The sequence below is a fragment of the Cucurbita pepo genome, chromosome LG02 (assembly GCF_002806865.2).
Source record: "Cucurbita pepo subsp. pepo cultivar mu-cu-16 chromosome LG02, ASM280686v2, whole genome shotgun sequence".
NCBI lineage: Eukaryota > Viridiplantae > Streptophyta > Magnoliopsida > Cucurbitales > Cucurbitaceae > Cucurbita > Cucurbita pepo.
The window spans coordinates 2,719,285-2,735,582 of record NC_036639.1 but is presented as its reverse complement, the minus strand read 5'-3'; the positions used below and the strand labels follow the sequence as shown (position 1 = coordinate 2,735,582).

The 16,298-nt window shown below is 35.4% G+C and overlaps 1 protein-coding gene across 2 annotated transcripts; it reads left to right on the top strand.

The window, feature by feature from the left end:
- The first annotated feature begins 5,126 nt into the window (after window positions 1-5,126).
- LOC111789135 (serine/threonine-protein kinase CTR1-like) lies at window positions 5,127-14,423 on the top strand. Of its 2 annotated transcripts, none has more exons than XM_023669792.1 (16): window positions 5,127-5,406; window positions 5,588-6,508; window positions 6,943-7,241; window positions 7,349-7,493; window positions 8,235-8,350; window positions 9,045-9,253; window positions 9,977-10,447; window positions 10,550-10,590; window positions 11,542-11,610; window positions 12,020-12,120; window positions 12,195-12,279; window positions 12,363-12,461; window positions 12,546-12,614; window positions 13,121-13,252; window positions 13,363-13,457; window positions 13,934-14,423. In XM_023669792.1, exons 2-16 carry the CDS (start codon window positions 5,762-5,764, stop codon window positions 14,028-14,030), a joined length of 2,775 nt encoding a protein of 924 aa, XP_023525560.1. In that variant the 5' UTR covers window positions 5,127-5,406; window positions 5,588-5,761; the 3' UTR covers window positions 14,031-14,423. The 2 variants fall into 2 exon arrangements, with proteins under 2 accessions (XP_023525560.1, XP_023525561.1); XM_023669793.1 differs by having other exon boundaries at window positions 5,547-6,508.
- The last annotated feature ends 1,875 nt before the right edge of the window (window positions 14,424-16,298 follow it).

Here is a 16,298-nt window from a genome sequence, read left to right as displayed (position 1 = left end):
TTTTTTTTTGTTATGGTAGGTAAGCTTATTGTAACTCAATTATTAATAGTTATGGATAAAAATAGACAATAAAACTTATAATTCTTTTTAAAAACCAAGATATATATTTAGCCAAATTTTTTTTTATAGATATCAAGGACGTGATTATTTTTCTGTAATGAAAATTGGTTTCAATGGTAACAAAAAACAATCATAATATAATCAATAATTATAGAAATAAAATTAATTTAATTGTATTTATTTGAATTAATCGTAAATAGAATCTCGACTTTATTATTGAGTATATTTATAATTGAAATGAAATGTTTATAATTAATAGGCCATTATTATATATTTATAATTAGTTACCGTGCCAAAAATATATTACATGAGTTAAAAGATTTTCCATCTCCCATTTTATTTTCCTATTATAATTTAAACGTGAAAATCTTTTAATATCTATGGTAAAATAAAATTACTTTAAATTATTATTGTTATTATTATTATTATTATTATTGTAAAATGAGAAACTCGCAATAAATCGCGACCACACGTTTAGGTTTTGAGTACAAAAAAACACGTAAACACGGCCACGGCCACCAACGGCACAGGCTTCCCTTGCTTGTTCTCGCGTCGCGCCAACAAATTCTCCCCTAAAACGAAAAACTCGTGATTAATACGACTTCCTAAATTTGGATCGCCACGTGGAATGCGTTCCCACCTTCCATTCCTCTATTTTCCTGCATGCATGGGGTTCTCAACGTATTGCACGTGAAATTCACCGGTTCCCATTCATCGTATCTTCATCCTTTTATTTCCCGATTATTTGTAGTTCTAGCTGCATTTCATCGCCGAATTTCAAGTCAAACTTCTCTACTCAAAATGATAATAACAAATTAATTTATTTCAGAAAGCTCCGGAAGTTTAATTTAATTTATTTATTTTATCACACTTTATTATAAGTATCCCAGAATAATTATTAAAAAAACACTGAAATATCATTAATTTAATTTATTTATCTCAATATAAACGTGAATTGATTGGTCATTGATGGTTTATTTTTCTTTGAATTTAATTTTTATCAGAGATTAATCGTTATTATTACGTTAAACCGCTCGATAAATAACAAATAGAACAAAATGTAAACACGCTAATACTTATCTAAGCATGAGTCTAAAATTTAAACCTTAAAGGGTCAGAGAGGTAAATTAAATATTGACCTATTGAATCATGCATACGTCAATAATATACGACTATCGATTCAAATTTAAGGTTTAATAAAGAGTTCACAAACATCTATCGATTTTATCGATAAAAGCTACTGCACACTAATCAACATGTTTCCGTCTATTACAAAAGTTCACGAAAAATCGTGGATTTCCTTAATAAAAACAATTGAACACTACGTATTCTTGTCTAATACATGCAATTTGGTTCGAACCGAAGACAGTAAGAGTTCACGAAGATTCGTTGATTTAATTCATAAATACCAATATACGCTAAAATGAGTTCACGGAGATGGGTTAATTTCGTGGATAAAAACTACTACACATTAAACACCACATATTTTAATTTAATATAAAATTTTGATTCAAATCAAAGTCCACGGAGATCCGTTGACTTTTTGGATAAGAATAACAATACGAAACGTAAGAGTTAATATTAAAAACCATTACACTTAATTAAACATTAATTAATTACCCTAATTAGTTAATAAATATCGATTAAGCAATAATTCAACGAACTTGGACGTGTTACTCGAAGTAGAGCCTACCGGGGCACGCCCTTTTGCTGAATCCACCACACCTAAAATGGTGTGAAAGTTATCTTATTTATAATCAAATAAATTACAAGGATATGAAAATAGTAATAAATGGAAAGAACAATAAATAGAAAGATACCTACTGTAATAAGGCAAATATTATATATAAGGATATGAAAATAGTAATAAATGGAAAGAACAATAAATAGAAAGATACCTACTGTAATAAGGCAAATATTATATATTTGACTTATAATAAAATATCAAATATAATATATATGTTAAACTATAATTTATTACTAGCACCAAGTTGCCTTTGTTGTTTCCCTGCATATAAGGTTTTCACTTTTTTATTTTTTTTAAAATATATTTTATAGTTATGAGTTCGGGAATTAATGACGTGGCATGTTATTTATTTTCACGTAAGCATATGCTCTATTTCATAATCTTAGTTTTGACATATTCACTAAATTATACTATAATTAATATTTTTAAAATAGATGAAATATTAAAATATTTCATTATAGTTTATTTTCCTTTTAAATTTAGGTATTTTCCCATTTGTTTATGTTTGACGAACACGACTCCTTGATTATAAATTCATGATCATTCCCCAAATTAGTCGATGTGGGACTTTCATCATCCAATACCTTCCCTTGAATAAAGTACACTTCCCCTTAATCGAGACTCGACTCCTTTTTTTCTTTTGAAGTTCTAGTCATTTTTTTACTATGCCTTTAGGATGCTCGACTTCTTTTCTTTTGGAGTTCTCTGTTCGACATTTGAAGATTTACTAATCTATTGGTATGGCTAGGGCATGGCTCTGATATCATGTTAGACGAACACGACTCTCCACAATGGTATGATATTGTCCCCTTTGAGCGTAAGCTCTCATAACTTTGCTTCGGGCTTCCCCAGAAGACCTCAATCCAATGGAGAGAGTATTCTTTGATTATAAACCTATGATAGGGAAGCGAACGTGGACTTTCATCATCCAAACGTAAAAAAAAAAAAAAAAAAAAAAAAAAAAAAAAAAAAAAAAAAAAAAAANAAAATAAAATGATTTTTTTTATTTTTGTCATTCATGGGTATAATTTAATTGATAGGTGTAACTGTTAAAGTATGGATGACACTTTTTCCTTCCATAATTATTGGATTTATTATTAAAGTGAAAATATACTTGAATTCGTAACCATGTTCTATTGGAGTCATTCGTTTCATGTGTCTCAAACATTTATGAAATATACAATGAAACATTTATTGGAGTTCAACCTTATTGTTAATAGATATTGTCTGTTTTGACTCGTTACGTATCGTCGTCAGCCTTACGATTTTAAAACATGTCTATTAGGGAGAGATTTACACACCCTTATAAAAAAATGTTTCATTCTCTTTTCCAACCGATGTGAGATCGTATTTAAGAAAAGATGGTCCATTTAAGCTCAATCGGTGCCCCATAGGTGGACTCAACGGGGGGTGTACTGTGAGATCACACATTGGTTGGAAAAGAAACGAAACATCCCTTGTAAGTGTGTAAAAACTAAAGGAAAAGTCAAAGATGACAGTATCTAGATGAGTACCTATTAGTTTCACTGCACTAACTCCAAAAGATCTTCTAGCGATAAAGTTCCAAGAAGAACGGAAAAACTACCTATAAATAAATAAATAAACCTAAACAAAATGTGAGATGGGAAAAATAAATTAATTGAATATGTTATGGGAAGATATTAATTATTTAGATAAATTAAGCACTTTCTAGTTCTTCATATATTCCATTGGTGTTATAAAAAATTGAATAAAAAAATAAAGTAGGTATAGGGCTTTTAAAAATGGAAAGGGTATGCCTCAATAGGCTTCCATATCAAGAAAAGTGAAAGGTGTTTGGATTTGAGGACATAAAAAGACTCAAATTCCATTATTTATATAAAGCATATAGTTTAATTAACATAACATAATGTAATACACCACATTATAGTTTAATTAACATAATGTAATATACCACATTATATGTAACGGACCACATCCACCGCTAACCGATATTGTCCTATTTGAGCTTTCCCTTTTGGGCTTCCCTTCCCGACTTTAAAATCGGTCTGCTAGGGGAAGGTTTCCACACCCTTATAAATAGTGGTTTGTTCTCTTCCCCAACCAACGTGGGATATCACAATCCACCCCCTTCGGGGCCCAGTGTTCTCGTTGGCACTCTTTCCTTCCTCCAGTCGATGTGGGACCGGCCCCAAATCCACCCCCCTTTGGGGCCATTACTGGCACATCGTCTCGTGCCTACCCCCCTTCGGAGAACAACGAGAAGACTGGTATATCGTCCGGTGTTTGACTCTGATACCATTGTGATGTCTCACATTGGTTAGAGAGGAGAACAAACCACCATTTATAAGGGTGTGAAAACTTCCCCCTGTCATACGCGTTTTAAAGTCTTTGAGGGAAAGACCAAAAGAGATAGCCTAAAGAGGACAATATCAGCAGTAGATCTGAGTCGTTACATTACAATATATTGCTTAAGCTACAGTCCATTCTTTGTTTGCTTTTCAAATTAAGTCATCTATTTTATTATTATTATTTTAATTATAAAGTTGTGGAAGACGTCTTCTCTTGTCTCTTCATATCATGAGCTCGATGCTTGCCCTATTAATTGTTTTCTTGCACTCATATATTCTTTATTATTTATTTATTTATTTAAAACTTTTGATATTAATTTCATCTTTGTCTTCGTTTTATATATATTTATAAATATATATAATTTTTGTTTGGTTGAGATAATCTTAATGCAAACGGTTAATCTTAACATATCTTAATTAATAAAGACACGTATATATATTTTTAATGATAAAACGAATATATATTTTTAAAATTAAAATTAAAATTTTGTTAACATATTTGAGATTGAATTTCAAAATTAAAATAGTTTTGAAACAATATGGTTAGAAAAACAATAAATTAATAATGAATCCATTTTTATTGACAAACTACGATAAATATTATAATAAAGAAGATATTTGAGAATTTAAAAAAAAAAAAATATTTAACACTAAAACCGAGATGGTCCCATAAAGTGGGAAAATAATTTACCCGAAAAGTTTTTGAGTTAAGTAAAGTTTTTTTACCCATTTTAAATTCCAGCTTAAAATAATAATAAGAATTAATAACCGCAGTGAAAATGAAAAGGCGGGTAAAAAAGGGTAGAAAAATAAAACCGCGAATGGCAGGGAAGAACTGTAGCGTTAATGTCCAGATCGGCTCTTTAGCCCTACGTGTCACTACGAGAGCAGAGCTTAATCTTACGTGTTCTTTAGCAACGCAAGGCGCGCATGTACGCTCCCGGTTTTCTCCATTTCCGCCATTCTTATTTACAACTTTATTATTTTTATTTCTCCACCGATTTATTTCAATCATCTCCTTCCAATTTTCTTGCTTAAAAAACTCTCTCCAACGTTACTCCATTGGCCTCCCATTTTCTCTCTCCTTCGCCACCGTCTTTCTCCTCTAAAATCCAACATCCTCCATTATCGAATCCGTATTTCTCTTCCGACCTCCATAAATAAGGTTTACTCTCCGTTTCTGCTGCTGCTGGAATCTGTATTTCCGTCTTGGTTCCCTTGCCTCGGTCGCTGTGTGCTCCCGGAATAAGCTACTGTACTCTCATTCAGGTTGGTTATGAAGTTGCTTTTTCTGTTCGTTTTGTTTTCTTTTCTTTTTTGCACTTGAGGAATTCGGTTATTGTTTTTTTGGATTTTGTTTGTGTTGTTTTGTTGTTTTTATGCGGTTTCTGTAGTGTTTTGAGTAGCAGGTGTTTTGATTACTGATGGAACTGGACATTATCGTATGCAGAGGTGATAAAAGTAGGTGAGGTTTGTGATTTACAGAGGACTAAGAGCAAGTGAGCGATTGAGAGAGAGAGAGAAAGAGAGAGAGAGTTGAAGGAAGAGGTGCATATTTTGGTTGCGTTCGTGGTTACGTGCGGGATTGTATCTGTTCTTGCTGGCGTTTGAGACTCTGTGAAGAATGCCGCACAGAACGACTTATTTCTTCCCCAGGCAATTTCCGGATCGCGGATTTGACTCAGCGTCAACTTCCAAACAGATTTTGGATCACGAGAAGAAAATCAACAAGGACACTTTAAGTACCGAAAGTGACGCGAAACCGACCCCGCGGCCTGCTCGCGACTTTAGTGTCACGAAGAGTTCAGCTGTATCGGATCTTTTCACGGGGGACAAGTCTCAAAGCAAGAAGAAACTGCCTGCTCTTTACGATTGGTTGGTGAACAAGAAAGCAACACGATCAGCAACCGCTCACGTGAAAACTTGGCTTTCCAATTGCGATGAGGACCGCGAGCTTTTGCTTCCTCCACCTACCTCGGAACCAGATCATGATACAAAGAATGTTGAGGATCGGAGTGTTGACCGGCGCTTTGACCGGGAAGTTTCACTGCCTAGATTATCAAGCGGGAGTAGCTATGCAGGGAGTTTGTTTTCAGGCACGGGAACGGGGACTGTGGATGGGAACTTTTCCAGCGATATTAAGGATTCATCGGTGTCGAAGATATTGTCCACGCGCACGGCGAGACCGGAAGAGATTGTGGATGGAGATGGTGAGGAAAGCCTAGCGCAAAGAACGAAAGAGAGTTATTACCTGCAACTCGCTTTGGCTGCAACGCTTCGTTCTCATGCTAGTCTCGCTGGCGATCCCGTGCTTATGGAGGAAGGCAGGGTGGAAATTACGGACGCTGAAACTGTTTCTTATCGACTATGGGTATTTGCACTATCTTTCTCCAACTTTTTGACTTATGTACATTTCAATGTCTTATGTTCTTAGTAATCAAATTAAAACAGTTCAATTGTTCTATTTAAGTTCTATTTTATCCTCCGCAGTACATCATAAAGTTCTGAATGATTTTGAAGGCATGTCTCGAATGGCTGCGTTAAGTGTTTTGTCTTCGGAGAAAGTTTCTTAGATTTTAGTGGTCTTTTATTTTTTCTTCTTCATTTCCCTTGCGTTAATAGCATAAATTTTGTTTCGTCATTGTTGGTAATTGTCTGTGCAATTTGCTTCTAATAATTCTGTTTTGAATCATTCTTATCATCTTGGTGGAATTTGTGCGGTTGGTTTCAAACTAATAGTTGTCGTCGGAGCTACATTTTTACTTCGAATTAGTTATTTACGACTCTAGGTTCACATATTCTCAGGTAAGTGGTTGCCTGTCTTACTCCGACAAAATTTCCGATGGTTTCTACAATATTTTGGGTATGAACCCGTATCTTTGGGTTATGTGCAATGATTTTGAGGAAGGTAGACGGCTACCACCTCTGATGTCACTTAAAACCATTGAACCGAGTGAGACGTCAATGGAGGTGGTTCTTGTGGATAGACGTGGGGACTCTCGACTGAAGGAGCTTGAAGAGAAAGCACAAGAACTATATTGTGCTTCAGAGAACACCTTAGTGTTGGTGGAAAAACTAGGAAAACTTGTTGCGATCTACATGGGGTACGTCCTCGTAATTTTTCTTTGGTTTGGCAGCTGAACACTTGATGCATGATTAAATTTTTTGTGCTTCTTTTAAAATATAATTGTATTTTAATTCCAATAAATAGGGGCACTTTCCCGGTGGAGCAAGGGGGTTTGCACCTCCATTGGAAAGTGGTGAGCAAAAGATTGAGGGAATTTCAGCAATGCATTGTGCTACCAATCGGTAGTCTATCTATGGGATTATGCAGGCACCGTGCAATACTTTTTAAGGTAAGGGACTTTGTGGTTTGTTTATTCGCTCATCAAGAGTTCTTGCTAGTGCTTTGAAACTATTTGTATTAAGCTTTTGAATTTCTTTCATCCACACATGTTTATTGGATAAGAATTGCACACTTCCAAGCTATACGATTATCACAACTAATTCTGTAAACAATATAATAGAAGAATGTGATAGTGTTATAAGAAGTAAAAATGATTTTAATTTGGGGCATTGTGATTAATGGAGACTACAACTGGATTCAAAGGATGAACTTTCACCAAATTTTATTTTGCTGCACTTGTACGTAAGTTGACAGAACTAGATTCAGATTAGAGGACGAGGTCTCTTGCTCATTTTTGGTGGGATGACTTATTTTCCTATAGCTTGTTTGTTGGCTTAATGGATCAGGGATGTAGGGGCAAATGCGTTGTGACTGTATCTAAGTGCATATACCCGATGAAACATGTGTTTCTGTTTTGTTTTAAATGATATGCACCAGTTAGCTCTTTCTCGTGGTGAGACTAGATTTTTTTTTTTTAATCTCACTCTAGACACTACAACTTCACTTCGTGGAATCTGTACATGTTCATGTGTTGGGATTTGGAGGGGTACCTCATGGCAACACAGTACAAACTTGTATGACTTGAATGATTAGCTGCTTTCATTGTTGTGTAAGCACAGTAAATTTTCCAACTGCTGGGTATGTTTATTCAATATATTAATTGCATGATGGTTTTTGCTTTCTGTATCAGAAATTGGCAGATTATATAGGTTTGCCGTGTCGGATAGCTAAAGGTTGTATGTACTGTGTTGCTGATCATCGATCCTCTTGCCTTGTCAAAATTGAAGATGACAAGAAATCGTTGAGGTTAGATAATCAAGCTGTACCTCTCATGAAGCTGTTTCACATGTTGCCTAATTTTCAGCTGTTTCACATGTTGCCTAATTTTCAGCTGTCTCAGTAAAATCTTGGCATTTTATCACCTTAAACGATTTTCATAAGGCTTCTGGAATTACTGACATAAAGATTTGAGGGTTACAATTTTAACTTTGTGACAAGCAAAAAGTACATTGATGAAGTTTTCAGTTGTCAAGCCATAAGGCAGGATCATCTCGAAAGTTGTTTCAGTACTCTTTTGCCTACACGAATTTTGGAGTTGGCAATTAATAATTTTCCCTTCTGGCATTACGTTATCATTTCTGTAGATTTAGTTTCTGCTTCGTACAAGTTCGTTCTTTCTTTATTTTTTGTTTGTATTGATTTATTGTGTATGTCAAACATCATGGATTTAGAGCTGCTTTACCGAGGCAGTGGATATTCTGTTGTAAAATATTCAGAAGTTTCGAATACATCAAACCAAATAGAACTCTTTGCAAGCAAATTTTATAACTTGGCTCCCTAAATTGTTCTTTAATCAACAAATTTGCTTCATTGTCAATGAAGACAAGACCTCTAAATTTGTTTGAGTTCAATTAAAGGCAACCATATATTGGAACAGTGTTCACTCCATTTCTAGTATATGTCTTTGGGCGTTGTTTATGGATACTCATTTTCTTAACAGGGAATATGTAGTTGATTTAGTGGGGGAACCAGGAAATATACATGGTCCAGATTCCTCAATTAATGGAGGGCTCCAATCTTCAATACCTTCACCACTTCACATTTCTCATTTAAAAGAGTTCCAAGAACCTTACGTGGAAAGTTGTTTAAGCCGTCAAATTGTTGGGTCAAAGCAAACCTGTGGTTCTCCTGATAATCCTCTACATTCAGGTTTGTTCGCATTTTGTTTTCCTTGAGAGTACGTTTTTAGTTTCTCCTACTGGGTTAAAATCGACGGACATCCTGTAAAAAATAGGTGGAAGACCTTTTTTTAAGTATAGAACTCAGACGACTTTGAGCTCAAATACTATTACTCTAGCATAGAATGGATGAGTTCCCCATACGATAAATGCTGTGGGGATTTGTTTTTGTAGTTCATGTGTCAGCTGAGTTGAGATGTATGTTTTTTTTAGTGTATAAAAATTAGCCAACCTTTTTGTAGATGTGCATTCTTGTTATCTATAAATTATTGTAGATGGTTTTCTAAATCCAGCTAATGTTTCATAAATCATCTTAAGCCCGCTTTTACAATTGACATCTGTCTTACTCCTAGATGTGTTTTCTACATGAACCTACTTTTTGGCTTTTTGCTAGTGCTAGGTGTCTGCTGCATATTAGATTTTACGTTCATTTGAGTATGGCTGCCATTTTGTTGAAATAAAGTAAGAACTGTTTTCTTTACATCCTTTTTCTTCTTGAATAAGTCGTCTTCTTGACGTGGCAATTTACTCCTGAAAGAAAATTAAGCTAGCGTGGGTCATGTGTGCTCTCTAGGTATTCTTTTTAAACATGTACGTGGCATCCATGTATGGTTTGGTTTAATGCATCCTGGTATTGTTGTATGAGGTTGAATGGCCCTTAAATTGGATGTCCTTTTTTATTGATGTTTTGCAGGTCTTGGAGAGTGCCGGATGAGAGGGGGAAGCACGTTATATAAAAATTCAGGGACTGGAACTGATAAATTGGTTGATCAAGCTGTCGGTATGAGATCATCTCTGCTGTGTTTGGAAACTAAAGTGAGCGAGGAGTGTGTGCTTCAGAGTCATATATTGGCACCCACTGACGCTGATGCCTCTAAGAACTTGGGTTCTGTTGCTGGTGCATCTTTACATGAAAACGCAGTTGTCATTGAAGAAATATACAGAAAAGAGGAAGTTGTGGTGGGAATTTCACTCGATGAATCTAGCATTGATCCGTCCAAATTAAGCTTGTCAACTCAAACTGATTCAAAAGAGGTTGAGAGTAGGTCTCGAAGTTGTTCAGCATCAACACATCCAAAATATCTGATACTTGAACCATCTCTTGCAATGGATTGGCTGGAAATTTCATGGGATGAATTACATATAAAGGAGCGTGTTGGAGCTGGTATTTCCACATCTTGTCATTTCTGCTTACATTTATTTCTGCTCGTATTAAATGTATAAATGGGTAACTGATTCTGAATTTCCCGTTTTCTTGTACTTGCAGGCTCATTTGGAACAGTGCACCGTGCTGAATGGCATGGATCGGTCATCCTCTTTCACCTCTCTCTTTAACTCATGATTTAACTATATGTTCAGTTTTATGTATAAAATTTAAACAGACTGGTCTTCTAGTTTAATGGTCTTCTGTTCCATCACCTCTCTTCTAACTCATGATTTAACTATATGTTCAGTTTTATAATTTAAACAGACTGATCTTCTAGTTTAATGGTTTCTGTTCCATCACTTTGTTTATTTTCTGAGGAGCATGGATATTTTGAATGCTAATTTTCTTTGCTAGTCTGAAGAACCCCTTGAAAATCTGGGAGTGTATTAAAAAATCTCCATTAAAATTTTAACTGGGGTTGATATGAGAAATGCAGCACTTACGCCTGTACCTTTCCTTTAAACATTATTTTTAATAAATAGCGTGTGGATTTTAATATTTCAATGCGGGAATTCATGAAGGAAATTTTATATATATTGTATTGGTAAAAAAATATAAATAATTACATAGCATTAAATGCTGAAACTAGCACAAATTTCATTGCATTAGCAGTATTCTGAAATCCGTTTATTGTACTGAGCGTTAGCCTCTTTTCATTGTTGGAATGAAAATTTTGTTTCTTTCTTAAAGTAATAATAATACTCGTAAACTGAAATAAAGTAATAATAATACTTGTAAACTGAAATCAGGAGAACTCCTACCCTTTTTATGGTAGTTTTTCAGAGATGGGCTTGTTTTGGGTAGCAGGAACGCTAATGGGAAGCCAATCCTTGCCTCTTTCCCATTGCTGTCCCGGCCTTGCCTCTTTGATATCTTGAAAATGGAAACACAAGCTATAGTTATGCTATCACTAATGAAGACGTTGATCAAAGTTGTCTAGAATAGACTAGGGCCCTCTTGTTTCCATTGCTGGCTCTACGCCCGTTTATTTGTTACATATCTTCATATTTCTATCTGTTGCTCAACTAATACACATAATTTCTTCTGCATAGGATGTTGCTGTCAAGGTTTTAAGCGTGCAGGATTTCCAAGACGATCAGTTGAAAGAGTTTCTAAGAGAGGTATGACGAGAAGTTTATAATGGATGGTAAAATCTTCGAAATATTAATTTAATATACGCTGGCTTTTCCATTTTTAGTTCAGTTGCTAGCGGTACCTGAAAGTGCATAGAACTCATCTCCTCTTTAAAGGATTAATTGAACATAGTTCCATTTTTAGTTCAGTTGCTAGCAGTACCTGAAAGTGCATAGAACTCATCTCCTCTTTAAAGGATTAATTGAACATAGACACCCTCGGGATGATCTTGCAACCAGTTGTAACTGAGGTTGACTATGACTTGTTAGGGCAATAAAATAATTAATGGTTCATATTTCTCAAGTTGTTGCATTACTTATGGTATATTCATGTTCTGTATAGATAGAGTTATGAGATTGCAATTGTCGTTCCTCAGTACTCTGTAAAATTTCCCAGGTTGCAATAATGAAGCGGGTCCGCCATCCGAATGTGGTACTCTTCATGGGTGCAGTTACTAAGAAACCTCATCTTTCAATAGTGACTGAATATCTGCCTAGGTTATTTCCCTCCCCATTTCTTCAATTTTTCAGTCTTTTATAAACTGTGATCTAATTTTAAATTTTTGTAACAGGGGTAGTCTATACCGCCTAATTCACAGGCCATCCTCTGGTGAATTGATGGATCAAAGGAAACGATTGCGAATGGCGTTGGATGTGGTGCGTCCTTTTCTTTCTTGCTGTTGTCGTGTTTTGTAACATTATCTGAATTAGCAAAGTAATTCTTATTTTTTATTGCACAGGCAAAGGGAATCAACTACCTACATTGTCTCAATCCTCCCATAGTACACTGGGATCTTAAATCCCCCAATTTGTTGGTTGACAAAAATTGGACGGTCAAGGTGTTAAAAACATGTTCCATTTATCTTGAAACTTACAGAGAAAACCGTAGACTTCCTGTGCTAATTCCATGTTTGTGTATTTAGGTTTGCGACTTTGGGTTGTCCAGATTCAAAGCCAACACTTTCATATCATCGAAATCTGTAGCTGGAACTGTAAGTTGTTCCTACCATATTAGTATTTGCATAGAATAGTGCACTTATTTCCGTGTAAATAAATGTCATTGTTCCTTCGTGCATTCAACACCGCTCTTGGGTTTGTGATTGAAACATTTGGACTTGATACGTATTGGTTCCTAGGGTCTTGAATAATTGAAATTGCTGTACCATGCCCTGGATGGTGAGATGAGAGTAGTTCTTTACCGCGTCTTGGATACTATGGTTTAGCCATACAACAATTCCTAACATGTTCCAAATGTTAGCCATGACTGTCATCCCATGAACCCATATCCAGACACCTGATCCCGTCACATCGTGTGAAAACATAGGTTTTCATTCACCAGATATAACTATCTTCCGATTTTAACCTTTTCTAGTTGGTTCATCTGTATTGTTCATGTCATTTCTATTGCCATAGAAAGTCAGATTTTGCACCAATATTTCGCAGGTTAAGTTTTTTTCTCAGCCGTCCATCAATGTAACTATGTTGCTTTTATTTTCAGCCTGAGTGGATGGCTCCAGAATTCCTTCGTGGAGAGCCTTCAAATGAGAAGACTGATGTCTACAGTTTTGGAGTGATCCTCTGGGAACTAGTCACCATGCAACAACCGTGGAGTGGGCTTGGCCCGGCTCAGGTTAGTCATGGCATTCATGTTACGGAGTTTATTGTACATGTCTACTAAAATGGTTATTTTCTCTACTGTTATCCTCCTAAGTTGGTGAACATGTTTGTACGAACTTCTAGGTTGTGGGAGCTGTCGCTTTCCAGAATAGAAAGCTTTCTATACCACCAAACACTTCCCCGTTGGTGTCTTCCCTTATTGAATCTTGCTGGGCAGAGTAAGTTATTTCATCTGTAATTTACTTACCCTACTTGGTCATTCTGTTTATTTTCACGTGGTTTGGTGAGTTTTTTTTTCTTCTTCTAATTCAATTGTTGGGAGAGAGTCTCACGTTGGCTAATATAGGGGATGATCATGAGTTTATAAATAAAAAATACATCTTCATTGGTATGAGGCCTTTTGGGAAACCCAAAGCAAAGTCACGAGAGTTTAAGCGTTTATGCTTAAAGTGGACAATATCATACCATTGGGGAGATTGTGATTCCTAACATTCCCCTCGAATAAGGAATTTCAAAACAATTTTCTGCAGTTCTGTTACCTGCTAGTATCTTCAATATCTGTATTTGTTCATGAAAGGCTATTTGGAGACTGAATATGTTATGTCGATAAACCAGAAAGATTGACCCCTTCGGGGACATCCAATAAACCGAAGTGATCGAAAATAGAATCTCATATTTCTTCTTTTCTTGGCAGTGATCCTGTTCAGCGCCCATCATTTACAAGTATAGTCGAGTCCCTGAAGAAATTGCTCAAATGTCCTCAGCAGTTGATAGTAATGGGAGGAACGTGAAAACACCTCCCAGCAACTAAAGCCGATTTGGGAGACTAACTAATTATGCAGTAACTGAAAACATCGGTAATCAATATCTTCAACTGACTGAATCATTTTGGTCTTTGGCAACTTTAGATTTTGGTGGTTGCATAAGGCTGGAAATAGCCCAGATGAAAGCTCAAGCTTTTTAGTACTATCCTATAGAAATGCTAAATTCTACATCAATATGCGGGTTTATAACATCGCAAATCCAAATGTAATACAATTCCTCCAATATTACTGGGAAGTGGAACCTATTTTTACTGCTAAATGCACTGTTCCACAACTCGCTTGTAATCTTTATGAACCCGCAGTATGTTTATTGCCGTCCCTAATGGCGTAATGAGAAATAAAATATTTTACTTCTTTTTACTTCGCATATGTCATATGAAATTTATAGCACAGGAAGAATGTTCTCCTCTGTGGGAAATTGTCTCTGCCCAGCAATTTTGACAAGTCGACAACCGCCTGGAACAAAGGTAATGGCCTTGTTCATAGTTTCATTCTTTAGCGCCTTATTTCTTGTGAACTCTGACATGGATTTTCTTATAGGATGAGCTATCTTATCGTCGATTTATGGAAAATCTCCATTTCCTCGCAACATTCAGGTAATTCTTTTTGCTACCTATTAAAATTATTTACCATTTCCCATTTCCCATTTCCCATTTCCCATTTCCCATTTCGTGCTGTGTATTACAGTCCCGTCTTGAACTAGGATTGCCCACCCATTTTCCAATCCAAGGCCACGAACTTTAAGGTACATTTTAAACACTTTAAACTATAGGACGCACAAGAGCGCATTATACTTTTCTCTCTGCTTTTTTTTTCCTTCCCAAATGATATCATCTTGTTCGCAATTTTGATATGCAAGTATATGGTTTTTTATGTTCCTTGAGCTTGGTAACTGTGACCTCGGTAAACAAGTCATGTTCTTGAATGTCTTCATCAACAGCGGCCTCTTTCCAACTTGAGCTATTTGATTCTTTTTAGCTTCCATTTTCTGGTTTTGATGTGTGCCTCCTTCACTTTTAGTTCGTCACTTATTATGAGTTCTAGCTTCTAACTTCCGCATTGTTGCTCTATTCCCACACGATTGATTTTGGTTTTGAAGGTGAGTTTGGTTGTAGTTTTGAGATGGCTGATAAGTACACTAAATCAGAAGTGATTTTAAAATTTTTAAAAAGTATCTAATGAGTGTTTCCCCCCCTAAAAATGGAAGACGTGTCTCTGCAAATACTTTTTTTTTTTTTTTTTTTTTTTTTTTTTTTNATATAAGTAAGTTCGTCTAGTTGGTTAGCCCTGATTTAAATTATCAAGTGCATGCATTCCCTTCGATGGGAATTTTCACAATACCATCGGAGGGAAACGCATACTTTCCACGCTTTATCCCAGTAGATGTTATTTTTTCTAGAGTGTTTCATTTGATTGTTTTAGGGTTTGAATGTTGAAAAGAAAACTATAGGTTTCTCCATAGTAAGCACTAGAATTTTTCTAGCTTTGACATCATATGAGCCATCTATGCGTTTTTCTTGTTGCTTGGTGGTTGAACTTGTGCTAGATGACTCTCTCACGACAAGTTCTCCACAGGGATTGAATCTTATTTTGTGGTGTATTGTTTTTCATCATGAACTTCTATTCTTTGATTTACAGAATCTCATTTTGTGGCGTAGTACTGTTCTTTTCTTGAACTTTTGCATAATTTCCGTGCACACCATAATCTTCGTGGTATTTATATCTTTTGAATCCGAAGTTCTTAAATAATAATATCATTTATCTTACTTTATAAGCGTGTTTCCGTTCCAAATTAGTTCACATTTAAAAGAAAGAACAGAATGTGTATTTTATTGGTGAGTTATGCAAATGAATTAAATAGGTGGAGAGGTGACTTGAGTTTAATTTCAAAATAGTAAAATTAGGGAAAGAAGTTTCCTTCTCGGGAATTTTCTTTTAAATTTAATTACTTGATCGTTTCAATTACACGGGGGGAATAATGGTACGATTTCAACATGGGTAGGACACCAAGAATAAATGTATAAGATTTTGTGTCGGTTTATTGTTTCTAAAAATGAAGTATTGAACATTCACTTCTCAAAGACAGAAGAATGAAACATGTTTCCGCCTTTAATTAATTTTGGGGATGGGGATGAAAAGAGGTTTGAAATCTTCGAGGTAGGGAGACGGGGCGACTTTAGAAAAGCTGGAATCTGAAGGCAGTCAGAGACATCTATTTTTTAAAACGGGTTATTT

Excerpts from the sequence above, each read along its gene's own strand:
- LOC111789135 (XM_023669792.1), top strand. The coding sequence starts at position 5,762 with ATGCCGCACAGAACGACTTATTTCTTCCCCAGGCAATTTCCGGATCGC. Across the intron at positions 7,494-8,234 it reads ACCGTGCAATACTTTTTAAG|AAATTGGCAGATTATATAGG; the intron begins GTAAGGGACTTT and ends TTTCTGTATCAG. Across the intron at positions 10,448-10,549 it reads AAAGGAGCGTGTTGGAGCTG|GCTCATTTGGAACAGTGCAC; the intron begins GTATTTCCACAT and ends TTGTACTTGCAG.